Raw genomic sequence first — 26,618 nt, forward strand, 5'->3', positions numbered from 1 at the left:
GGGATGACACAGTGACTTGAAAGAACACACCTCCAGCCAGCCTAGTGGCACAGTAGGACCACTTCCAGGGCTCAACAACAGTCTTCTGGTGCTGTCAGCAACTCTAATTTCCTAGAAGTTTCCTAGCCTTAAAAATGAAAAGTGATTTGGGATGCCAGTACAGCTTTTTTTTTTTTTTTAAAGAGAGAAATAAATAAACAAACAAATAAATGAAGGGAAGGGAGGAGAGGAGAGGGAGAAGAAGTCAGCTTTAACAAGGAGGATAGACAAGTCCATACTGCCAGACTGCAGCTGGCCGGAAGTAACAAAGCACTGGTAAAGAACACAGGGGACACCTGAACAGCGTGTGGTCCACAGACATACAAGCAATTCTAACTGAAGAATGACACCTAACATCAGATAATCTGTTCACGGACTTCGAGAGACAGACAACTAAAGAGCAAACGTGTGTTTCAATTAAGTCTTGATTACATTTTGGAAAATACGGTGAGAAACATGAAATACTAACCAATAAGCATGAGTACAAGTGTCTGCAGATGAATTATACTGATCTAACCAGTGGATCAGGGCATCATCTGAGACTACCTGTGAAAATAAGACAAAAATTCCATTGAAACAGGATTGTTTTAAACAAGCTGGTTGCCTTTCTATGTTCTCTAAAGCCAATTTACAATCCTCTCTATACAGAAAATCTGGCCCGTTACTAGCTGTGTTTGAACGCCCTTCATCAAATCCTGCCATTAGGCTCTTCTATGTAACAAATGTTTCCAATAGCTAGTTTAATGTTAATTGTTGAAACTGGCTAGGAAGAATAGTAATACAAGGTAATACTAAGAATAAATAATAGTAATGCTAAAAAAAAAGTAGTCATTCACTGCTTTTCTACAAATCGTTGTAAAACAAATATTTTTTAACGGTTCTATTTTTTTGAGTTAACGCTGGAAGTTTCTTCTTCTACAACACAAGCTCTTTCAAATAATCATCTTACAAGTTTCTTAAATGGTTGATAACATTAAGACTGGTATGTTAATGTAACAAAATGTGACAAAATGTTTCCTAAAAATAATTTCCCTGTAATCAAATAGGGAAAATTCACAACATAATTTTATATATAGACATAAAGCACTCCTAAACAGTTTCAATATATTATTATAAAACATGTATTCATAGATAGTATAATACAAATGAAAAAATAAATACCTTCTTATATTTCTTTTTTAGATCAGCATAAATTTCTAATTTGAGCTGTTTTCCAGTATTTGGTCTATAAACTAAGAAAAGCTTCTTTTTTGGGTTCACTTCTTTAACCAAGATGGCAGTTTTCTTGTTGTTCCTTATCTATTTAAAAAAAAGTGAGAAAGTATAAAGATCTGTACTGCATACCTTAAGATACACTTTTTTGTACCATCACATTAGCAAATGCAATCCTTTGAAAGACTGTAACGCCAAATAAGCACATGAATCTGTAACTGTGGAAAAGGACAGCAGCTGCTCATCTACCTGAGTTTTTACAAGGTCTCACCAGAATGAAGACTGGACCTGAATTCTTAGGTACACTCAAAACATAGGTTGAGGGCCAAGACACTCCTTAGGAGATTGTTTAGAATAAGTTTTAAAGCATAAATGTCCAGTGGAGACAATTTCGCTTGTTCTAGGCCATGTTCTTGCCTCAGAGATCCATGAGATAGTAGATTAGGGAGGGGGTAGAAAGGTCTTCAGAGGAAAATCCTTTTACCTCTACTCTACTGTTCTTTGTTTTTTAACTGTTTATTATTTTTGAGAGAGCAATTGTGAATGGGGGGGGGGGTAGAGCGAGAGGGACAGCAGAGAGCCTGATGCGGGGCTCAAACTCATAAACGGTGAGATCATGACCTGAGTCGAAACTGGACACTTAACCAACTGGGCCACCCATGCATCTCCCATTTCTTCTTTCATTTATTTTGAGAGAGAGAGGGAGAAAGGGAGACCGTGTGCAGGGAAGAACAGAGAAGGGGCAGGGCAGGGAGAATCCCAAGCAGGCTCCAGGTTGTCAGCACAAGAGCACAACGCGTGACTCCCAACTCACAAACCGTGAGATCATGATCTGAACTGAAATCAAGAGTCAGACATTCAACTGACTGACCCACCCAGGTGCCTTACCTCTACTCTATGTTTAGAAATTTTCATCATAAAATGTGTAAAAAAACAACAACAAAAAAAGCTACTCTCCTTGAAGTTACAATGAACCATAACCTCTAAGATAATGATTTTGATCACCCACAGTTCCCTGCACCCATCTATAATCCATCCATCAGGGCTGTCTATCCCTACGGTTGCTGTAGGGTGAAGTAAGACATCACATGATCTGTAAACAGTAAAGCTACGATATAAAAAAGCCAAAACGTTGAGCAAATAATAAACATATATAGGTAAAAAGGGAAGACGTGGGTGTATCAGACAAATGATGGAACTTACACATATTTTTAATTTTTTTAAAAAAGTTGGGAGTTATGGCAGAAATACTAAGAGGAAGGAAAAAGCCCATTAAACTCCAGGAAAATTAAGACTGGAAAATTAACATCTCCTTTAAAGAATGGTGAACAATTTCTAAGCAATAATCTCTGGAGCAAAACTGAAGGAAAAAAAAAAGTTTCAAAGTAAAGATACTTTCTCAGCCCCTCTACAAAACAAACTGTTCTCTGAGCTACTAACTTTACATTAATTCTTACACTGATAAAAGAAAAACACTTAATATTTTACTTATCTCATAGATATTAAAGATCATTTGTATGATCTTGAAACATTGTTTATACATTTACAAAGTCTATAAAACAATAGCTACGGTAAAAATTACATTTTCTGATGTTTTATCAGTTGATGTGAAACTCCATTAATAATTATGCTTGGAGGACAGTGTTTAAAGCATTTAACAGTGTAATCTATCTTTACAGTGTCAAATTAGTTCATTACAATTACAAAAGAAATCATGTTACAGTGGAAATAAAAGTGATTTTGACATGGTTTTCCTAATGTTAACACACATTAAACACCGTAAAGCACACCTGCTTATTTCTGTAGAGTGTCAAAGACAAACAACACCTGCACCTTCCTGGAAGGATTGCCCCTTCTAAGGCTGCGTCTCCTCACATCCAATGGCCCGCTGCCGTACAGGAAGTAACAAAGGACCAGTGTTACCACGCCCTTCCACTCAAAGGGAGACGAGGATCAGCACTTTCCTCAAAACCGACCAGCGTGTAAATTCTAGCCATAGTTTGGAACAAATAAAGAATAGCCAATACCCTAACCCGCATCAATAAAAATCCCATCTAAGGGAGAATAATAAAATCTGTTGAATTCGATCAGTAACTGTGATGTCATACTGGTTTTGATATTATGATGCTGTAGTTTTATCAAATGTTACCGCTGGTGAAAACTGGTGTACAATTTCTCTGTATCATTTCTCATAACCTCCTGTGAATCGACAAATATCTCAGTAAGATTTTCAAAAAATAAATTAACTAGGAGCCAGATTCAGTTTGAGAGCTTTGCTCTTGGATCAAGGGCCAGTAAATCAGGACTGTGACCAAATCAGGCCTGAGGCTCCTAAGCTTAAGAACACTTTAAGGGAAGCGATGCCTGCATGGCTCAGTCAGTTAAGTGTCCAACTTCAGCTCAGATCATGATCTCACAGCTCGTGAGTTTGAGCCCCACATCGCGCTCTGCTGACAGCTCGGAGCCTGGAGCCTGCTTCAGATTCTGTGTCTCCCTCTCTCTCTGTCCCTCCCCTGCTTGTGCTCTGTCTCAAAAATAAACATAAAAAAAATAAAAACAAAACACGAACAGTTTAATAAGGAAAGAAGGAAGGAAGAAAGGAAGGGAAAAAGAAAAACAGAAACAAAAAAGAATAGTCAGTGGAAACCATCTATGGCCTACAAAACCTGAAATATTTACTATCGGATCCCTGTTCTACATAGCTTATTTATGACAGCACCATACATCTTCAACCTGGTCTTCGTTTACAGTTGGCCTCTCCACAAATTTTGCAAATCAAAACTAAAATGTGGCACATACATACAACGGAACATTATTCAGTCACAAAAAGGAATGAAGCACGGACACATGCTACAACATGAATGAACCCCGAAGGCTTTTATGCCGGGTGAAAGCCAGACACAAGAGGAGAAGTATGCTATGCCTGCACTTACATATACGAGGCACACAGATACGCATATTCATAAACAGAGGGGAGATCAGAGATTATTAGAGGTTAAGAGAAGGGGGAATGGAGAGTGTTTAACGGTTGTAGTTTTTGTGGGATGATAAAAAAGTTTTGAAAATAGAGAGTGGTGATGGTTGCACAATACTGAACATAATGCCACTGAATTATACACTTTAAAGTGGTAGATTTCGTTATATATTTTACCACAACTTTAAAAGTTAACAATGTACACTGAACTATACACTGAAGTGAACTGGATGGTATATGAATCCTATCTTTTTTTTTTTTTTTTTTTTTTTAAATTTTTTTTTTTTTCAACGTTTTTTATTTATTTTTGGGACAGAGAGAGACAGAGCATGAACGGGGGAGGGGCAGAGAGAGAGGGAGACACAGAATCGGAAACAGGCTCCAGGCTCCGAGCCATCAGCCCAGAGCCCGACGCGGGGCTCGAACTCACGGACCGCGAGATCGTGACCTGGCTGAAGTCGGACGCTTAACCGACTGCGCCACCCAGGCGCCCCATGAATCCTATCTTAATAAAGCTGTTTAAAAAAAAGAAATGAAGGAATAGATTAAAAACAACTCAAGACAAAATAACAAATAAAAGGTGAAAATCTCTCTCTCTCTCTGCTCCTCCCCCGCTCATGTTCTCTCTCTCTGCTCCTCCCCTGCTCACGTTCTCTCTCTCTCACTTACTCTCAAAATAAACAAACAAACATTAAAATAGACAAATATATAAAATTCCAGCCAAAAAAAAAAAAAAGGTGAAAATCTAATCAAGTTTTTATTTTTTTTTTATTTTTATTTTTTTTTAATTTTTTAACGTTTATTTATTTTTGAGACAGAGAGAGACAGAGCATGAACGGGGGAGGGTCAGAGAGAGAGAGGGAGACACAGAATCCGAAACAGGCCCCAGGCTCCGAGCCGTCAGCACAGAGCCCGACGCGGGGCTCGAACCCACGGACCGCGAGATCATGACCTGAGCCGAAGTCGGCCGCTTGACCGACTGAGCCACCCAGGCGCCCCAAATCAAGTTTTTAATGTTTGTTTTTGAGAGACAGAGAGAGAGAGAGAGAGAGAGAGAGAGAGAGGCAGCATGAGAGTGTGGGAGGGGCAGAGAGAGAGAGGGAGACAGAATCTCAAACAGACTCCAGGCTCTGAGCCATAGAGAGCCCAATACAGGGCTTGAACTCAGGAACCACAAGATCATGACCTGAGCCAAAGTTGGACTGAGCAACCCAAGCACCCATAAGAAATCTTGATAAAAGAGAAATTCAAGGAAACCATACTAAAGTCTTTGCAAATGAAAACTTAGAAAATTTTCTGAAATAAAAAGATTTGAAACAGAAAGAAAAAAGATTTGAAACTTCCTATATTGAAAGAGCATATCACATACCTGAAAATACTAAGAATAACTAATACCAATATACGTTCACAAAATTATCAAACTCTAAAGGGAATCCTTTGAGTATGTAGATGAAAACAAAACAACCAAATTAAAAAGGGGAAAATTCTGGGCACCTGGGTGGCTCAGTCGGTTAAGCGGCCGACCCTTAATTTCGCCTTAGGTCATGATCTCACAGTTTGTGGGTTCAAGCTCCACCTCGGGCTCTGAGCTGACAGTGCAGATCCTGCTTGGGATTCTTCCTCTCACTATGCCCCTCCCCTGCTGTGTTCTCTAAATAAATAACATTTTAAAAACGAGGGGGGGGAGGGGAAGATTCACTGAACTGTATAAGATTTATGTTATGTATGCTATACCTTAATAAAAACATATAAAACAAGACCTGAGAAAAAAATCTTTTTTTAAACAATTTTTTAATCTTTATTTTTGAAAGAGAGACAGAGTGTGAGTGGTGTACAGAGAGAGGGAGATACAGAATCCAAAGCAGGCTCCAGGCTGTCAGCACAGAGCCTGACATGGGGCTCGAACTCACGAGCTGTGAAATCATGACTTGAGCCAAAGTCGGATGCTCAACTGACTGAGCCACCCAGGCGCCCCTGGTAAAGTGGTTTTTAAGTACCAAAGCACAAACTTTAACCATTTAAGAACTCAGGGAGTAATGCTCCCAAGCCCTTCTTGAGGATTCTACTACAGAACAGGCTTCAAACAAAATGATTAGTGATAGTAACCTCAGGACTAGTGAGAGGTGAGCATTAAATTTAAGAGGTAAGGTTAAGTATTAAAAGAAAAGCATACTATCTAAGTGCCATATGCTAACAATGCAGAAAAACACAGCTATGTTTTAAAATGGGAGAATGAGGGGAAGGAGAAGCCCCCCCCCACCAAAAAAAAACAAAAAAAACAAAAAAAAACCTCTCATGCTTTTTTTTCCAAATTATTTTCAGGAATACTTAGGTATAGTATCATTATTTTATCATCCTGTGCGCGATGGAGAATAAAGATTATTACTGGAGAAAAGAACACACAGATACCAGAGAAGAGAGGACATAAAAATTCCACAGTCTTTAAGAGGAAAGTTCAAGATATTAGGCCCTACGTGATTTCACATAGACACGCATGCATGCATTTGTGGATGTAGGGATGTGTGTCTAGACGTACACACACATACATATACCCACCTCCCTCCTCCTTAGCTCTACTGACAAATATTAAAGAATTATTTACACTAATAGCCAACAATGAATCAATGTTTAAGATATAAAGCTTAATATAAGACTACAAAACTATGTAGTCCTTTATATTGGCAAAAGAAGGTCACTATCCCATGCAAAACAGTCCAATTAAGTAATATATAATAATCCAAAACTTGTACCTAATATCCATCATAATCCATTAAATGAAAGTGTCTATAAAAGGACAAACCCCGTTACAGAGATAAATGATCAAAACAGAAAAAGCTAAATACAACTGGAAAACTGGCACAAAGCAAATAGATAATTAGAATTCTGGCAATGGTGATGCATTATCTATCTTCACAATTAGCACTGCAAGGAAACAAGTCTTACTTGCAGTGACAAGTAAAAGCCATCATCTGGTCCTGTCAGCTCAGCCCAAATCTTGGTAGCTTCCTCCCAAGACATTCCTCTCTCTACACTAATCTGTAAAAGAAATAATAAAACTTAAATTACACTCATTTCTGTGAGTGCCTGTCACAAAAGGAAATTACATTTAAATGTGCACATTTTCCAAACTTACAGTGTATAACTCTACATGACCAGAGGTTGAATATCCTGGAGTCAAAAACTTCTTAACATCACTTTTCCTCACTTTTTCATCTCCAGAACCAAGATCTTAAAAAAGAAAAAGCAACATAGAAGTGAAAAAAGAACATTTTATTAGGAACACACAGGACATTTTCCAAGTTTCTCCACTTACCTAAAATTCCCATATCATATCTTCCATTTTTTTTGGCATTCTGAACAACGGCTGTAAGTGTGTCTGCAAAATACTGAAAGAGCGCATTCTGCTGGTGCACCTCCATGCCGAGAATTCTGTTTAAGAATTTTCCTATGTTATTATAATCTGCAAGGACAAGATTATGTCAAAGATTTAATACATTCAAATGGCAATTAAAATCTACTCGCCCCTGGAATTAACAACAACAACAAAAAAAGATGGGGCGCCTGGGTGGCTCAGGTCATGACTCAGTTCAGGTCGTGATCTCGCACTTCGTGAGTTCAAGCCCCACAACAGGCTCTGTGCCGACAGTTCAGAGCCTGGAGCCTGCTTCAGATTCTGAGTCTTCCTCTCTGACCCTCCCCCACTCGTGCTCGGTCTCTCTCTCCCAAAAATAAACATCAAAAAAAAGAAAGAAAAGAAAAAAGAAAAAACTCATTCATCTAGGCCTAGGCCAAGTCTCCTTTCTCCCCCATGCTCTTCCCTCACAGCCTTGACTTCCCCCTGCTCCCAGAACAGAGCTGTAACCTGACCATGTCTACCTCTAACAATTAGTATGGCCGCACACATGCTCCAAAAGATAATGATCCTATTGAATTTCTGCATCTTCAACTCCACTTACTGAAAGTATGAACACAATTTAATTTTTTTTTTTCAACTTTTTTTTATTTATTTTTGGGACAGAGAGAGACAGAGCATGAACGGGGGAGGGGCAGAGAGAGAGAGGGAGACACAGAATCGGAAACAGGCTCCAGGCTCCGAGCCATCAGCCCAGAGCCTGACGCGGGGCTCGAACTCACGGACCGCGAGATCGTGACCTGGCTGAAGTCGGACGCTTAACCGACTGCGCCACCCAGGCGCCCCAGTATGAACACAATTTAGCACATGAGAATGTTTGTTCTCCAACATGAAATCTTGATTTATAAAGTTCTAAGTGCTATACGTCTGTGAAGCTCAACTTTGGCTACAACGTTTGGAACTGTGGGAAATAGCAATGTCTAAGCCCCAGCCCTGGCTTCAGCATTTTCTAAAATGATCATACAGTTGATCATACATGCAACCTGGGTTGAAAACTGCTGCTATATGGACATAATAAAGGTTTAATCTCTTTTGAATAACCACATTAGCAAAAACCAGCCAGAGTGGTTTAGGAGGAGCACTGAGGAGGGATTGAGAACTACAAACTTGAAACTTCAAATTGACAAAAGTATAAACAAAAGGGGCTGTACGTAATGATACAGCAACAGTTATGTCTATGTACAAAACTCATACTCTTACCTTTATCTAGAGTCAGAATTCCTGAGCGATCTTCTACATTTATCAGGCCAACTCCTATCAGTCCTTGTCGAACATCTGTCAAGAAATTGATAAAAAGCCTTATAGCCCAAATGACTCAACGGGCTGTGAGATGACCAAACTACATCAGGTTCTAGCATTAAAACACAGCCTAAAGTATTTTTCACCGTTCCTATTAGCTGAATTAAATGGCCATCCCCACAGGTCTTCAGGCACTCCAAAATCCTATAGTATTCAAACTTCACACTATATTACTTCATTAAAATATCTCATCTTCCCAACAGAAGTCACTGGAAGTGGAGATGTTTGGTTACGCAGCTGTCACCCACAGGCCATAAACAATTTTGGACACGTAAAGAAGACTAGCTGATTAAATAATTGTGTAAACAAGCTATGAATCTTGCTTCCCTCTCAAATGTTACCCATCAGCATTGACAAGGTGGTACAAAAGCAAAATGTGTAACAGTTAGTTAACATGTTCTGAATTATGTTACTAAGAAGGCAGTTTATGGGGCCTTTTTTTTTTTTTTAAGTTTATTTATTGGGACACCTGGGTGGTTTAGTCTGTTAAGCATTGGACTTCGGCTCAGGTCATGATCTCACAGTTCGTGAGTTCAAGCCCCGTGTCAGGCTCTGTGCTGACAGCTCAGAGCCTGGAGCCTGCTTTGGATTCTGCGTCTCCCTCTTCTCTGCCTCTCCCCCATTCACACCCTCTCTCGTTCTCAAAAAAATTAATAGAATCATTAAAAATAAAGTTTATTTATATATTTATTTACTTATTTAAAGAGTGAGCGAGCGAGCATGCCCAAGCAGGGAAGGAACAGACAGAGAGAGAATCCTAAGCAGGCTACACACTGCTACCATAAGGCCCAGTGTGAACCTCGAACCCATGAACCACAAGATCATGACCAGAGCCGAAAGCAAGAGTCGGACGATGAACCCACCCATGCATCCTAGTTTATGGGGCTTTTTATTACTGACGTCCAGGGTCCAAACCAGACTTACAGAATGAGGGTCTAAGAGAACAGAGTCAATAGGAAAGCATGATTGCATCCTATTTACACATTTAATGAATCAGTCAGTACTCTGCTACACACACAAAACTGTTTAAATTCTGTAGGTGACATCTCTGCAGCCAGAGATCCCTGCTGCCAAAAATCCTTCTTTTTGGAAACCAGTCTTGTGGAAGAAAATCTGTACAGAAGGAGAACTGTATAATTTCATCACTGTTTATGATGGCAAAAAAATGAAAACCACCTGAATACCAATGAGGGAATGATTAAAAAACTGTTGTATAAGCTAGCTGTAGAGTATCATCCAAATGTTAAAAATACATCAGTGCTGGGACGCCTGGGTGGGTCGGTTGGTTGAGCGTCCAGTTCTTGATTTTGGCTTAGGTCATGATCTCGTGGTTCTTGAGTTCGTGCCCCACACTGGGCTCTGTGCTAGCAGTGCAGAAACTGCTTGGGATTCTCTCTTTCTGCCCCTCCCCTACTCATGCTATCTCTGTCTCTCTCAAAACAAATAAATAAAATTTAACAGAAAGAAGAAATTAAAAAAAAAAAAAATGTTAGGGGCGCCTGGATGGCTCAGTCAGTTAAGCGGCCGACTTCGGCTCGGGTCATGATCTCGCGGTCCGTGAGTTCGAGCCCCGCGTCGGATTCTGTGCTGACAGCTCAGAGCCTGGAGCCTGTTTCAGATTCTGTGTCTCCCTCTCTCTGACCCTCCGCTGTTCACGCTCTGTCTCTCCCTGTCTCAAAAATAAATAAATGTTAAAAAAATGTTAGTGCTATAGCTACTGAGTTTTAAGAGGGGTCTATGTTATTAAATGAGAAAAGTACACTGTACGTGATATCAACAACATTAAAAAAAAAAAAAAGCCCTGTGTTTAGACAAACAAGGAGAAAAGATGTAGAAGGCGGTCCTTGTTCAGACTGTCAACACTTGTGACCTCAGCAGATGAGAAAGGGGGGGATTAAGGGGAGAGTACTGGTTCTTCATTATATACTTTGACTTTTTTCATTGCTTGTAAGTAACATGTAATTTACTTATTTTTTTTAAGATTTTATTTTTAAGTAATCACACCCAGCGTGGAACTTGAACACACAATCCAGAGATCAGGAGTTGCATACTTTATCAACTGAGCCATCCAGGTTGCCCAAGTAACATGTAATGAAAAAAAAACAATAGAAACAAATGAGGGAGTCATTTTAAACACAACAACAACAACAAAAAAACAGGAAGAAAAAAGAGAAAGAGGAAAAGAATTAATTGGTTCTTTGCTTTGGGTTTTTTTTTTTTCTTTTTTTGAGAGAGAGGCAGCACAAGATGGGGAGAAAGGCAAAAGGAGAGACAGAATCTTAAATAGGCTCCACACCCAGCGAGGAGCCTGATGCAGGGCTCGATCCCACAACTCTGGGACCATGACCTGAACTAAAATCAAGAGACGGAGGCTCAATCAACTGAGCCACCCAGGTGCCCCTGTAGTTTCTGCTTTGTTAAATGCCATCAGTGATTATAAGCATCTTTGCCAGTATGTCAATATAGCTTGTTACCAATACTAAATAATGAACCAATACTGGTTCAACTGGAAAGGACTTTCTAGTGAAAAATTCTAACTCTACAATAATGTTTCAAATACCCTACATCTACATATTTGCCAACATATTTTCTTTTCTTTTAAGATTTATTTATTCTGAGGGGTGCCTGGGTGGCTCAGTTGGTTAAACATCTGACTTCGGCTCAGGTCATGATCTCATGGCTCATGGGTTCGAGCCCTGCATCAGGCTTTGTACTGACAGCTCAGAGCCTGGAGCCTGCTTCAGATTCTGTGTCTCCCGCTCTCTCTTTCCCTCCCCCATTTGCACACACTCTCTTTCTCCCCCTCAAAAATAAACGTTAAAAAAAAAAAGGCTTATTTATTTTGAGAGAGAGAAAGAGCGTGTACACTAGCGGGGGAGGGGCAGAGAGAAGGAGAGAGAATTCCAAGCAGGCTCCACACCATCAGCACAGAGTCCAATGTGGAGCTCAAACTCACAAACCATGAGATCATGACTTGAGCCAAGATCAAGAGTCGTACGCTTAACCGACTGTGCCACCAAGGCACCCCCTCCAAAGTATTTTCATAACTTTCTGAATTATAAAATAAATCATCAAAAATCAAAATCATCTAGACTACTTACATTCATGGGGAAAAAGTATTCTACAGATTTGCAAGACAGGTCAAAAGAATTTCTATAGCACTACCTGGGGCTTTTTTTTAATATGAAAATTTCAAACGTATAGAAATATAAAAAGAATTACTCTATGAACCAGATACACATAACCCATCATCCAGTTTTAACAACTATTAATACGTGGTTAATTTTGTTTTACGTACATCCTGTACCAACTTCCACAGATTATTTACCTAGGCACTTTCTAAAATTAAAATTTAAAAGCTACCTGGCATAGTCATTTTAAATTAACGTAACAGGGGCGCCTGGGTGGCACAGTCGGTTAAGCGTCCGACTTCAGCCAGGTCATGATCTCGCGGTCTGTGAGTTCGAGCCCCGCGTCGGGCTCCGGGCTGATGGCTCGGAGCCTGGAGCCTGTTTCCGATTCTGTGTCTCCCTCTCTCTCTGCCCCTCCCCCGTTCATGCTCTGTCTCTCTCTGTCCCAAAAATAAATAAAAAACATTGAAAAAAAAATTTAAAAAAAAAAATAAAAAAAATAAATAAATTAACGTAACAAATCCACTTTGCTCTATTAATCTAGTATTAACATGCAATAAACTGCCAATGGCAAAAAATACCTCATATAAATGAAATTTAATAATCTGATTGTAAGAAGTCAACTTAGGTGTCTGTTAACCTTTAATTTCTAAATTTTATACAATTTACATCCAAAGAAAATGTAAAACAACAGCACATGTCAGAATAAGTTTTAGTGCCTACCTTGTACTTGTTTTCCTCTATTGTGATTATTTTTATTTTTTAAAGTTTATTTGAGTGGGAGAAAGTGTGAGTGGGGGAGGGGAAGACAGCGAGGGGAGAGCAAGACTGTCAAGCAGGCTCTGCATTTCCAGCATGGAGCCTCATGTGGGGCTTCAACTCATCAACTGTGAGATCATGATCTGAGCCAAAGTTGGACGCTTAGGTGACTAAGCCATCCAGGCACCCCTGAGTGATAATTTTTAAAAGTTACCTTTAAAGAATTCTCCAGGATAGTCCGGAGGTGGTGATACCATAGGAGAATCCAGGTTGACAATAGATTTCATGACAATTTCTAAAGCGTTTCTTCCATACTGCAATAAAAAACAAAGGTCAACCAATTCCAACACTTGCTACACTTCAATCACATGACCAGCTGAATGCTATAAAAACTATTATGTATGGTACCTAAGATTCAAAAATGACAGGACTTTATATATATGTATATACATATACATGTGTGCGTGTGTATATATGTATGTATATATACGTATATGTATATACATACATATATATATATATGCTAGTTCACACAATAGCAGAAAGCGCATGTCCAATAAATAACTTCCTTTAAATTCACATTTGATTCATTCACAAGTATTTATTATATTCCTATTTCCTAATAAGGATGAAAATACGATTATACTGCAGAGTTGATCACCAAAGGTCTGATATGGGAAAATCTGTGTCTTACAGGATGCTATCATTTTACAGCAAAAACATAAGAGGAGGCAGTTTTAAGTTTTAAACAGTAACCACTTCCCCTTTTTGTTCACCAGAGAACTAGACACTACCACAAATTTTCAGAGATACTGAAAGCTGAAATGTACCTTATTATCAAAATTGAACCTGCTCAGATCTCTAGATTCTGTTGCTCTTCTGTCACCATGTGTAAGCGCTCCCTATCAAAACAGAAAGTTTCCAATCAAGGCACAGAAGACAGGTTAACATTCACCATCTCTTACACACAACTATACAACTTCAAAAACTTACCAAACTCTCAAGTCTTTTAGCAACAATAGAAGCAAATCTTTGCTCTCCTGCCAATTCAGAAATCAGAAACACATATTCGGGAGCAGTGACTTGGTTTGATCTATGAGTCCGTCCTGTAAAGACATTAAAAATACTTATGTGTTCCCTATACACAAAGTATTCTGAGATCGATTTCTAGCATTTTAACACTAAGCTGGTATCTGGAAACTTTTAAGAGAAAAACTGAAGAATGTAACATTTGGGGCACCTCGGTGGCTCAGTCGTTTAAGCTTCCAACTCAGGTCACGATCTCACGATTCATGAGATTGAGCCCTATGTCGGGCTCAGCACTGATACTGTAGAACCTTCCTGGAATTCTCACTCCCTCTCTCTCTGTCCCTCTCCCACTCATACAGTCTCTTTCTCAAAATAAGTAAATATTAAAAAAAAAAGTAACAATTACTGTGACTCTCCAAAAGGCACAAAACAGAAAACACTCGCTTGAACAACATCCATATTCAGAGCACTACTCCCCCCTTACAAAAGGACAGAAACTGCCACAGAACTGTCCAATGATAAACATATTATTACTGCTGCCCCACTTGGGGTTAACCACAATGTTTCTGAAGCAAAGTCACTCTGGGTTCTTCCAAAATTTTTATTTTTTAAATCATCAAGTCACAGGGACATGAATGTGTAGGGCAAGGGAGGAGTAATATGCCTTCAGTAAAGCCACTGAGGGCTGAAAAGGACATGAGGTGGCAGGTGCTCTGACAGAGACCACATACATCCTGAAGATCTATAATGAAGATATTCCCGAGGAACCTTATTCTTAGATATAATGCCAGAAACCCCCAAGAAATCCAACACAGTTCTTTTACATTTCTCACAACAGGTAAGAAATGAATTCACGTATTCTAGATTTTTAGGTATATGCAATCAAAATCCACTCCAAAATTACACATACGTCATGCTTTAAGATATCTGACATTAAATACAGGTTTTGATATGTACACATTTCCCCAACGATCCCTAGCTATCTCTTAAGTGATATTCAATGTAGGAACTTACCGAACTGCTGAATTGCTCTATCAGCACTCCAGGGTAATTCCAAAGTCATGTGAACCCGTCGCCTTTGATTTTTAGCTCTCCGATCTGCTTGTAATGAAATACCCGAGCTGGCAGCTTCTGAGATGATAGCAATATTCTGTATTAAATGTAAAGGGAAAAAAAAAATAATCACCTTTGCACAAAGACAAGTAGGCCAGTACCCTAAGTAAATTTCTTAAGAGTACTAGTGGTCCACCAATACCTATCCTCCCCTCCTTCTTCAATTATGGAACCCCAAATTAGGCAGGTACACGGCTGCCCAGAATCAAGATTGTATTTCTCACTTTGCAGTGCAGCTAATTGTGGACATACTCCAGTAGGCTGTAGGTGATACGAACATCTAAGTAATGTCCTTCAAAGTCAAGAACGTGCCCTTCTCCTTTTTTCTCCTGCTAGATGAAATGTAAAGGTATTATGACTGAATCTAAAATAGGTAACTTGAAAATGGAGGCTCACATATTAAAGGAATAAGACAGAAGAGGCATAGTCTTCAAGGAGCTTTAACGGCCCTGGTCTACATACTCAAACTTGTACATGGGAGAAATTACCTTCTACCTTGTTTAAATCAGTATGATTTTGGATTTTCTGTCATTTAACAGCTAAAACTAATTCCAACTAATACAATTCCCAATGCACATGGGTAAAAATTCATGAAACAAAGTACATGGCACAACTGGTAATACCTCTTTCTACAATCTTTAAAATACGTAGCATGAGCTTTTAAATATACTTATAAGGGGCACCTGGGTGGCTCAGCCAGTTCAGTTAGTTAAGCATCCGACTCTTTTTTTTTTTCCAACGTTTTTTATTTATTTTTGGGACAGAGAGAGACAGAGCATGAACGGGGGAGGGGCAGAGAGAGAGGGAGACACAGAATCGGAAACAGGCTCCAGGCTCCGAGCCATCAGCCCAGAGCCTGACGCGGGGCTCGAACTCACGGACCGCGAGATCGTGACCTGGCTGAAGTCGGACGCTTAACCGACTGCGCCACCCAGGCGCCCCAAGCATCCGACTCTTGATATTGGTTCAGGTCATGATCTCATGGTTGTGAGACTGAGCCCCATGAAGGGCTCCATGCTGACAGCAGAGAGCCTGCTTACGAGTCTCCCTCTCCGGCTCTCTTCCCCTCCCCTGTTCATGCGTGCTCTCCCTCAAAATAAATAAATTTTTAAAATAGACAAATCTATTTCCAGAAGACTTTGATAATGGTAACTATCCTCAATTATTTCATTTGCAAAGGCAGAAAAACTCACTGAAATATAAAGAAAAATGTGAGTAAAGATTTAAGATTTTATTCTACCTTTTAAATTAAGGAATTAAGTTTAAGTGGCACTCCTATTTTTTAGCAATCTCATCAGCAAATGCTTATGGTTAATTCCAACTAAATGGGGAAGAACTAGTCTGAGAATCTCAAAATTGCCTGATGGTTACTTAACAGTAAGAGGCTATACAAAGAGCCTCCGGAGGCAACCAAGGTCTGTCTCCACAGCGGTGAGGTATGCAAGCCAATCTAAACGTCATTCAGAGGAATCACCCTAATATGACACGGCTACACAGCAGTAAGAATCAGCAAAACCAAAGACCATCAGGAATCTGTGTGTGCTTAAATGTATTTTTAGACTCAAAATTAGACTGACACTGGAGAGTAGCATTAGATGTGAAGGCATTAAGACGACCTGTGAGAACTCAGTAGTTTCATATTCTGATTAAAAATGTAGAAAGCCTCCAAAGTTATTACGATCCACATTTAATTTTGTGCACAATAGAAAATACTTACTACATCCAATTTGTGAGAAAATAATGAAAATGTAAAATGTGCAGTATGTGCAATTACTAAAAAATACAGAATAATAACAACATTCAACGCAATTTGTTTTATTTATTTTAAAAGTTTATTTATTTTGAGAGAGAGAAGTGGAGGGAGGGGGCAAAGAGAGAGGGAGAGAGAGAATCCCAAGAAAGTTCCATCCTGGCAGCCCAACACGGGGCTCAATCCCACAACCCTCTGACGATGACCTGAGCTGACATTAAGAGTCAGAAGCTTAACCAACTGAACCACCCAGGTGCCCCCACACGTAGTTTCTTTTAAAAGAAAAAACAAAACCAAACAAAAACCCTGAACATTAATTTTAACATATGGGCATTGTTCTTTTCATTGAAAAGCATCCCAGAAAAACATACCTTATCTCCATCCATAAATCTTTGTTTTTCTGTGATATTTAGTATTTCCACAGGGACATCAAGTTCAGATCTTGACTCATAAGATATGCTTCCATCATCATTGCTCACAACCCTCCCTTTGCGGCCAGTCATCTGAAAAACCAAAGTGTCCTTACAATTAAGTTACCTGATTAAGACGCAGGTCACCCAGGACTCCTTCATTAGAGAAACGTGGTGGGGGACAGAAGGGGACGATGAAGCCAGTATGTACTGTGCAGCCTGGGCCGCACAGGCACCCTGGGGGAGAGAACACTGCAATACAATCTCTGGTTTGGAGAAGTTCAGATTCCAGCAGAGAAAGCAGATGTGGGGCAATGATCACAAAGGCTTCATGACAGGTGCAGTAACAGATCAGTGTTGGGTAAACACCAGATACTAAGGATAAGAATTCACTGACTCTAGGAAGACAAATACAGAACAAGGTTCTAAGATCTAAGACAAAATTAGACACATTATTATGATATCCAAAATAGCATTCATTCCTCAGCATTTTGGAAGTGGCCAAAAGGAACACAAAAAAAAGACCAAGGAGAGACACAGCCCTGATCGAGTCATATTTACCTCAGCAACATTCTCAGGGCCACCAAGTTCATCAATAAGTTCATCCAGGGTATTAGGAGGGAGGTCTTCAGCTAATTTTTCTAGTTTATCAAGTAGGTCTTTCTTCATCTGCTGGGCTCTTTCCACAGCATCCTGACTTGTTATAAGGCTACTGTTACTGTTGGTGTTACTGTTGGCTAGATAAGGCACATTTGGTAAGAAAAAAAAAAAAAAAATCAGTACAAAGTTTAAATATGTTTTGTTTAAAAAGTACATTTCAAGGACAAAGCAAGCTTCCTCTTAAGATACCTGGTGCACTGTTAGGAGCAGGCAAAATTACTGGCGTAGATGAAAAACTAGGTCGTTTTGATCCAAGACCTGATGCTAATAAGGCACTTTGAATAGAATCTGGATCTATACTTTTCTTTTTTTTTTTATCTTTGTTTTTCTTGTGATCTTTCCTGATTAACCAGGGATCTAAAAGTTAAGAAAAGATGTGTCAAATCATTCGTGAACGAAGCAGAATCTTCAAAGGCAGCAACACTTGAATTTTCTGTATTAACTGGTAACTTATAATTGTCACCAGCTACACTGGTCCAGTAGTACATCCAACACACCATAAGGTACAATGCCAGAGTTTGAGGTTAAAAAGCACTACACAAAACGGAGGCCACCATCTCCCATAAATGAGATAAACTACCAAAAGACAAACAAGCTTGGGAGTTGTCCACCAAGCAAAGATGAGAATCTGTGCGATGATTTGTACTGCACAGGGGGGGAAAAAAAAAAAAAAAAAAAAAAAAAAAAAAAAAAAAATATATATATATATATATATATATATATATATATATATATATATATATATATATCTCCCATTTCAGACACAGAGATAAATATCCTTTAGTTTATATTTAACCGACACACTTACCGTCTTCGTCATCCTCACTAGACTCATCTCTGAACGGGTTGAAGTCATCATCGTCTCCGGAACTCATGTTTTTTGAGCTCTCATAGTCACTTTCTTCATGGTCAGACGCGTCAGATTCACTCCCACTGTCATCAGAACTGCTACCAGTAAGGCCACCTACTTTTCGTGCTTTTTTGGCTTCTCGGGTTATTTCTTCACCTACCCTCAAACCCCCAAACAAGACAGTCAGCCCAAACACACTATTCTAAATATCCAAAAAATTACATTTAACTCATGAGTTATTCAAATGAGAAACACGGAGGGGGCGCCTAGGTGGCTCAGTCGGGTAAGCATCCAACTTCGGCTCAGGTCATGATCTCATGGTTCGTGAGTTCAAGCCCCACGTCAGACTCTATGCTGACAGCTCAGAGCCTGGAACCTGCTTCAGATTCTGTATCTCTCTCTGTGTGTGCCCCTCCCTCGCTCACTTGTGCTCTCTCAAAAATGAATAAACATTAGGAAAAAAAATGTTTTTAAATCACATAAGAAAACAGAGGAAAAGTACATAAAATTCACAAGTGTTAACCTTTTAGACTCCCATAAGAAATCAGGTTAAGTTTAATTATTAAGAAGAAATGAAACATGTCAATACATATCCAAGACTGCCTTTAAATACATGTTTCAAAACAAATTCAGGACAACAGACACAAAACAGAATCTCTGGCATTTTCACACAATCCAACTGCATATCAGGTTGAGAGAACAGACCTAATAATTATAGGTTTATAGAATACTTAAAAAATAAAATACCTTAAAAAAATAACTTACGGAATACTTAAAAAAAAATCTATAACACACCATTTTAGAAATCAAACAGGGTGCTGATTTGAATTATTTTACTGAATATTCAGAAAAGAGATCTGGAACAAACCATTAGAAGTTCACATATTAATGGTATATATGGTAAGAACATAACTCAGCAAAGGGAAACGACCACGCGACCATTTAAGAGGCCACTGATTCTAAAACACAGCATTACTTTTTGTGCCACTACCATAAAAAAATGTTCTCAATTATAATAACCAACCCACTTTCAAGCAGATTAAAAATGTAGGGGCACTTGGGTGGCTCAGTCAGTTAAGTGTCTGACTCTTGATTTTGGCTCAGGTCATGATCCTAGAGTCGTGGGTTTGAGCCCTGCTTGGGATTCTCTCTCCACCCTCCCTGCCCTTCCCCAGCTCGCGTGCTTTCTCTTTCAAAATAAACTTAAAAAATGTGAAAAACATGTACTTACAACAGATAAAAAAAATTAAGGCTCAAGTATCAGCCACTGTGTTTAGAATACACAGCATCACAGACATTCCAATGGAAGTTATCACTGTCCTAGAGAAAGCCTGTGAAGTTAACTTTTGTTTCTTAATGTTTATTTTTGAGAGAGAGAGAAAGAGAGACAGAGCATGAGCAGGGGAGGGGCAGACAGAGGGAGACACAGAATCCAAAGCAGGCTCCAGGCTCTGAGCTGTCAGCACAGAGCCCAATGCGGGGCTCGAATTCACGAATGGTGACATCATGACCTGAGCTGAAGTCAGATACTTAACCGACTAAGCCCCCCAGGTGCCTGAGAAGTTAACTTCTGAAAGCCAAACATTTTACTAAGCATCTAAACACAAGCTGAAGTTTGCATATTATAAAATGTCTAGTCAGCACGGAGCGTATTCTTAAAAATAATAAATTAACAAATGACTCTTTAAAGACTGTAAAAACACCATATGTGTGTATGCATATGCAGCTATAACAATAGCAAGGCCCAGATTTTGCTGTGTATTGCCCACTAGCTATGTGAACCTGGGAAGATTCCTTAACCTCTTAATCTTTCTGTGCCTTAGTGTCCTCTGTCTAGAAAACAAAGAGCAAGACCTATTTTCATATGGATCCCTTGTGGGTGAAATGAAACAATGTATGGCCAGTGCTTAATATAGTGCCTAGCACCAAATTGTTCAAGTCCTAATTTAAAACAGGGAGTTACTTGTGTGTTCAAAACCACATAGGCAACAGTGAAAATATACAACCACATGCCAATTTAAGGAAGGCAGCTCAATACCAAAATATAGCTGCTTCAAAATGGTCAAATTTACACTATTTTCAACATCATTTAAAGAAAAAAAACCCACCTTTCCGCTTCTTCACTTTATTTTCTTTACAAGGACTATCTCTTGGTGAACTATTGTTACTTGGAGCTGTCAAATCAATTCCTAACAAACTATACAGTTTTTTTCGATCTGGAGCAGGGAAGTGTTTTTCAATTAGTGACTGCAACACTCCTCTGTTTATAGGAGAAAAAAAGTGACAATTAGTGGTTCAGTTTGCCAAATAGTTTATTATATATAAAGTCTTACTGAATATATTTTTAAAATACATTTTCTAAAAAGTAAATACTGTATACTTTGTTCAGTTTTACAAAACAGTGATAATCCAGCTGAAATAACTTTAATACTGTAGGTCAACGCTAACTGAAATAAAGTTCAGGCCAAGCCAAATATGCAATTTTTTTTTTTTTAATTTTTTCAACATTTTTTATTTATTTTTGGGACAGAGAGAGACAGAGCATGAACGGGGGAGGGGCAGAGAGAGAGAGGGAGACACAGAATCGGAAACAGGCTCCAGGCTCCGAGCCGTCGGCCCAGAGCCCGACGCGGGGCTCGAACCCACGGACCGCGAGATTGTGACCTGGCTGAAGTCGGACGCTTAACCGACTGCGCCACCCAGGCGCCCCTAAATATGCAATTTTTACATTTTCCAGTAACTACATTAAAAAGTAAAAGAAAACTAGACAAACGTTTTTTTAATAATACATTTCAGGACATATTCTAGTATTATATATATCAATGTATCATTTCAAAATGCAATCAGTGAGATGTAAAACATATACTTTAAGTCGTTGAATGAAATCTCCTGTATTTACATTCACAGCGTATCTCAATTTGGACTAGCCATTGATAGGCACCCGTGACTAGCTCCTACCATTTTAAACAACATAGTAATAGGCACATAAGTACAAAAGACAACAGATTAGTAGGTGCATGTTTTGTTTTTAGAAGCAGTTTTGGATTATATCCACCTTAAAAGGAACCACTTGAATATATCGCCTGAGGCAAAAGATAGGTGGGGCGAAGGTTATTTTGCTAATTTTACTACCACACTTAACATGGCTAGGGTAGGCAAATAAACTGAGAAACGATGTCTAAAAACTTCTTTTTAAAACTCTTTTTGAATATCCCATGATTGCGTGCAATTTTTATACACAGATTACTAAACTGGGGCAAACTCTACTTATTGTTCGTGCAGATAATGGTAATTTCAAACACACAAAGCTGAAACTAAAACAGAAACTAATCCAAGCTGTCACACATTTCCAAGATCTACAAGACAAAAATCATACCCTTCCATTAGTTCAAATACTGGGCACAATATTGTCAAAATGCTTAACAACTGAGCATTCGTATGTTGTTTTCCAAAGGATATACTGTCATGGATCGCACAGAACTGCAAAAACTAAGATCAGAAAAACTTTAATGATGGTACGGATGAATCAAAACTTTTGCCTCCAGGAAATGCGAACACTTAAAACTAATCTAAATAAAAACTTAAAACCAAAAACATTACTTGGCAGTTGAAACGAAATCATTCAATTCTCCTCCACCCTCCTCCAAGGCTTCTAATGTTCTAGCTTCTCCTGTCGACTGCAGACCAATTACGACACACTGGAGAGAAAAACAGAATTATAAATAATACCACGCATGTGGTTTCTTAAGATGTATTTTACATATTTAAAATAGTTAAGAAAAAGGATTTCAAACAAGAATTACCCATTATTGTACATACGTGCTCATTTATTTATTCTGTATATATCTGAGGCATGCTACCATGTGTAAAAAACTTAGCTAGGAAATAGGATTACAGCAGTGGACATAATTAAAGCCCCTGCCTCAGTTCTGTGTACTTCAAGTATATCTATATTTTGCTGAAAAGAAAAAAACTGTATGGCAATAAATACCCACATGTCATCAGTAGTTATATCTATGGATGGCCAAATTATAGTGGTTTATTTCTTTATACTCTTTTGAGCTATCTAAATTCTTTAAAGAAATGTGTATTTTAAAGTCTGACTACATTAATACTTTTCAACTCTCAGAGCAGGCTTTCCAAGCAGAAAGCCTGAACACACAAGACTAGAAAACATCACCAAAGAATAAATCTATTAATGTGTTCTTCAACTTACTTTTCCATTCTTGATTTCTTCTCGAGCTAGTTGCACAACCCTTTTAACTTTGGATGCTATACACAAGTATTTGAAAAATCTCTGGTGAGCAGACCAGAACTGACCCCACATGGATTTCTTCATGCGTTGCTCAGCATCAATCAGATCTGCAGCTTGCTGAAATCGCTCTCTGGCAATGACCCACTGAAGATACACAATCAACATTTTAGATATTTCATCTGTGTTGTGAATTATTTAAAAATCACTGATTCGGGGCACCTAGGTGCCCCATTCAGTTAAGCGTCCGACTCCTGATTTTGGCTCGGGTCATGATCTCACGGTTTCTGAGTTCGAGCCCCGCATCAGGCTCTACGTGCACAGCATGGAGCCTGCTTGGGATTCTCTCTGTCTCCCTTTCTGCCTCCCCCCCACCCCACCCCCGCTCGTGTACTTTCTCTCTCTCTCAAAAATAAATAAACATTTTTTAAAAATGACCAATTCAAGCAAAATAATGTTAGGCACAAGACTACTTAACATTAATTTAATAAACCAACTTCAGTAGCTTCGGAAGCTCTAAACAAATGTTTTTCAGGATGTTCACAGTTGCCTCGAAACTCTTCTTAGCAACTACAGTCATCTTAGGGAATAGTTACACTGTAATTTTAAAACTATGCGACTTAAATAAATGGCTTTTTAAAAAGTTTATGCATTTAAGTGATCTCTACACTAAATGTGGCTCGAACTCATAACCCTGAAGATCAAGTCACATGCTCTTCGACTGAGCCAGCCAGACACCCCATTGTAAATAGCTTTTTTATGTTGTTTTATTTATATTTACTTGAAAGAGAGAAAGCGCGCGTGCACAAGCGGTGGAGAGAGGCAGAGGGGGAGAGAAAGAATCTTAAGCAGGCTCCACACCCAGCACAGACCCTGATGCGGGGCTCGATCTCATGACCCTGGAATCATGACCTGAGCCGAAATCAAGAGTCAGACGCTCAACCGACTGAACTACCCAGGCTCCCCAATAGCTTTTTTCTCCTAATAAATTACTTTAACAAAGAGAAAGCTTAGAAAATTAGGAAAGTAAGGATCTGGTGATTTATCTGTTGTTTTACAGCAAAATATACTCTTGTGGGCTGACAGACATTAAAAATACTAGGAATTAAGAAATAACTTCTCACCAGCTTGACTGCTTTGTTATACATTTTCACATAGCTCTGAGAAAGAAGAACTTCCTCAATTTTGAAGGTCACTCCAGTAAAGCTCAGCTGTCGAGCAATGTACATTCCTCTAAGTTTCATATCCATAGCAACTATTTCCATGGCACCAACACCTCTGAATAAAATTAAAACACACAGTAACTATCATTAAATATAGTAGGGCTTTAATATAAGTGGAAAAGGTTTTAGCAGTAACACCTCTTTTAAACTGCAACTGAGAACAAACAGCGTATACCGTAAACTACATTACCTCCGTTCTACTGCTTGGATAAAATCACTGAATTCTCTAAATGGAGTTCCCTCACCCCATATTCCAAGACGGTTCATATAGGCCATGTTTCGTGGTTCAGAAGCACCTGAAAAATCCCAAAACAAAACATGTTATAGCTGAATAAATAACTCACACATGTATCTTTCAAATAAAATAACAACTCACCAGTGGCACTAGCATAAACAACTCTGGCCTTTGGCAATTTGTTCTGAAGCTCTAAAACTGCCAAGCCTGTCTTGGTTGGCTTCGAAGAACCAACAGGACATAAGTTTTTTGCTTTATGGCATTCATCAAAGACTATCTGTACAGAGTGAATTAAGGAACACATCACAGTAGCAAGTATTTCTAATCTTTAAAGAAGATTTAACTTTTATTTCCTTAAGGTCTTGGGGAACATCCCAAATTTCTGTGGTAGAGGAGTGGGCCAAGTTCAAGATAATCAGGAAGGGAGAGTTGCCACGGATAATAAGTCCCTGAGCATTAACTTTTTAAAATAATACCAACATACCCATCATACAGCTTTGTAAAACCTGTAACATTTTACTTTATTTGCCTCAGATTCTTTTTTAAGATCACAAACATAAATGAAGCCCTCTACGTGCCTCTCTTTGACGTAACCCCTCCCTTTCAAGTCTCAGAGGCAACCTCTCATTTGGGTATTTCTCTTAACCTGATATTTAATTCTTGATTAGAATGGAGGAAAGGATCCACCCTGGCAAGAAAGGTCCACCACACAATTTTGGCAAATTCTCTAAGTAGAAGTACAATTGGTAACTAACTTAATGAGCATTTTAAAAACTGGCATTCCTCATGCAGGACAGCAAAAGGTTTGCCATGGGTAAATAGGTTTGAACATCACTAAGTTCAGTTTTTTCCCCTTAGTCGTCTCAGGTGCTTTACTATATCAATATGCACCGTGAATCCCCAAAAAGAGGAATATAGCATTCATCACGTCCCACACCTCTTAACATTTCCCTAAACCAGGAGCTTACATACTGGCCTCCTATATGGCAGCTACAAAACAGAATCAACTTTCTGACCCCTTGGATGCTGAGCTATCCTAAAAGCTCTCATCCCAGCAATTGCAGTTAACCTCAGGATGTAGTTTTCCAAAGGTTTATTCTCACATGCACTTTTGTGTCATTAAAAAACATAAAAACATTTATTGAAAAGGATACCACTCCATCGAAGTCATCACCACACCAATGCAGAAGTTGTTTTAATCTAGTTTTGTATTTACCACCAGACTGACTTTCACCAATAAGGGAAGAATAGGTAGCAAAAATAACACCCTTTTTCACGCTCCCGTTATGTTTGGAAGAAATTTTTCCATATTTAAACTAAAAAAGAAAAAAAGTTATAAATATACTTTTTTCTCTGAAACATTTATCTTACCTAAGCTTCTACAGCAGGAAACTGGTGAGTCTATCATGGGTTTTAGGGAAGCCAAAGGACCCCTAAGACCATACACAAAATTTCTTCTACATACGTATACACACACACGTACCATTGTATGTATGTACGTACACACACACATAACTTCATGACATAAGGATCCAGTTTTCATCAAAGTCTCAAAAACCTTTTTTTTTTTTTGAGAGAGTGCTGGCAGCGGAGGGGCAGAGGGAGAGGAAAAGACTCCCCTAAGCAGGCTCCACACCCAGCAGGGAGCCACCCAGGCCCTCCTCAAAAAACTTCTATCAACAACAACAACAAAAGATTACAGGGGCTCCTGGGTGGCTAAGTCAGTTAAACATCCTACTCTGGATTTCAATTCGTGTCATGATTTCGCCCCCATGGGATCAAGCCCCGCATGGGGCTCTGTGCTGGATGTAGAGCCTGCCTAAGATTCTCTCCTCTCTCCCTCTGTCCCTCCCCTACTCCCTCTCTCAAAAACAAAACAAAAAGCCGAAAGGTTATAAACCAAGCTCCCCTCTAAGAAAAAAGTCACGATATTCATTTTACAAATATTTATTGTGCACTTGCTATATGCCAAGTCACTGTCAGTCCTGTGTCATATATAACGAGCTATGCCAGTCAGTTTTTTAGTTTGAGCTGTCGGTTATCAATTCAAGAACCGGCACCACCAATCCACTCAGTCATACCCACCCCCCCCCAAAAAGCCGATGATCAGCAAGGCGACACTGAACCAACTTAGGGCCACATGGAATGCTTGTCCTTATTTTCAAAAGGCTAATGGGGAGGCACCTGCAGGAACCAGGTCTGTCTATTCCACCCTGGTAACTCCAGCAGCTGGTGCACAGGAGGAGGTCAGTAAGGGTTTGCTAAATGAA

At 39.1% G+C, this 26,618-nt stretch overlaps 1 protein-coding gene across 5 annotated transcripts in view; it reads right to left on the reverse strand.

Moving 5' to 3' along the window:
* Positions 1–26,618, reverse strand: part of SBNO1 (strawberry notch homolog 1) — a 55,327-nt gene that overhangs the window by 4,271 nt on the left and 24,438 nt on the right. For all 5 annotated transcript variants that reach the window (XM_058691423.1, XM_058691421.1, XM_058691422.1 and 2 more), the window contains 21 exons: positions 25,503–25,664; positions 24,490–24,625; positions 24,304–24,409; positions 24,015–24,168; positions 22,855–23,037; positions 22,239–22,336; positions 20,747–20,898; positions 18,597–18,794; positions 17,978–18,145; positions 17,690–17,865; positions 17,090–17,221; positions 14,870–15,005; positions 13,820–13,932; positions 13,657–13,728; positions 13,041–13,140; positions 8,838–8,912; positions 7,539–7,685; positions 7,359–7,453; positions 7,169–7,261; positions 1,201–1,338; positions 509–585 (listed from right to left, as the gene is read on the reverse strand). In XM_058691423.1, the coding sequence (XP_058547406.1) occupies positions 509–585; positions 1,201–1,338; positions 7,169–7,261; positions 7,359–7,453; positions 7,539–7,685; positions 8,838–8,912; positions 13,041–13,140; positions 13,657–13,728; positions 13,820–13,932; positions 14,870–15,005; positions 17,090–17,221; positions 17,690–17,865; positions 17,978–18,145; positions 18,597–18,794; positions 20,747–20,898; positions 22,239–22,336; positions 22,855–23,037; positions 24,015–24,168; positions 24,304–24,409; positions 24,490–24,625; positions 25,503–25,664 (2,711 nt within the window). The remainder of the gene's footprint in view (positions 1–508; positions 586–1,200; positions 1,339–7,168; positions 7,262–7,358; positions 7,454–7,538; positions 7,686–8,837; positions 8,913–13,040; positions 13,141–13,656; positions 13,729–13,819; positions 13,933–14,869; positions 15,006–17,089; positions 17,222–17,689; positions 17,866–17,977; positions 18,146–18,596; positions 18,795–20,746; positions 20,899–22,238; positions 22,337–22,854; positions 23,038–24,014; positions 24,169–24,303; positions 24,410–24,489; positions 24,626–25,502; positions 25,665–26,618) is intronic.

Source organism: Neofelis nebulosa, chromosome 11 (assembly GCF_028018385.1).
Source record: "Neofelis nebulosa isolate mNeoNeb1 chromosome 11, mNeoNeb1.pri, whole genome shotgun sequence".
In the NCBI taxonomy this organism is placed as follows: Eukaryota; Metazoa; Chordata; class Mammalia; order Carnivora; family Felidae; genus Neofelis; species Neofelis nebulosa.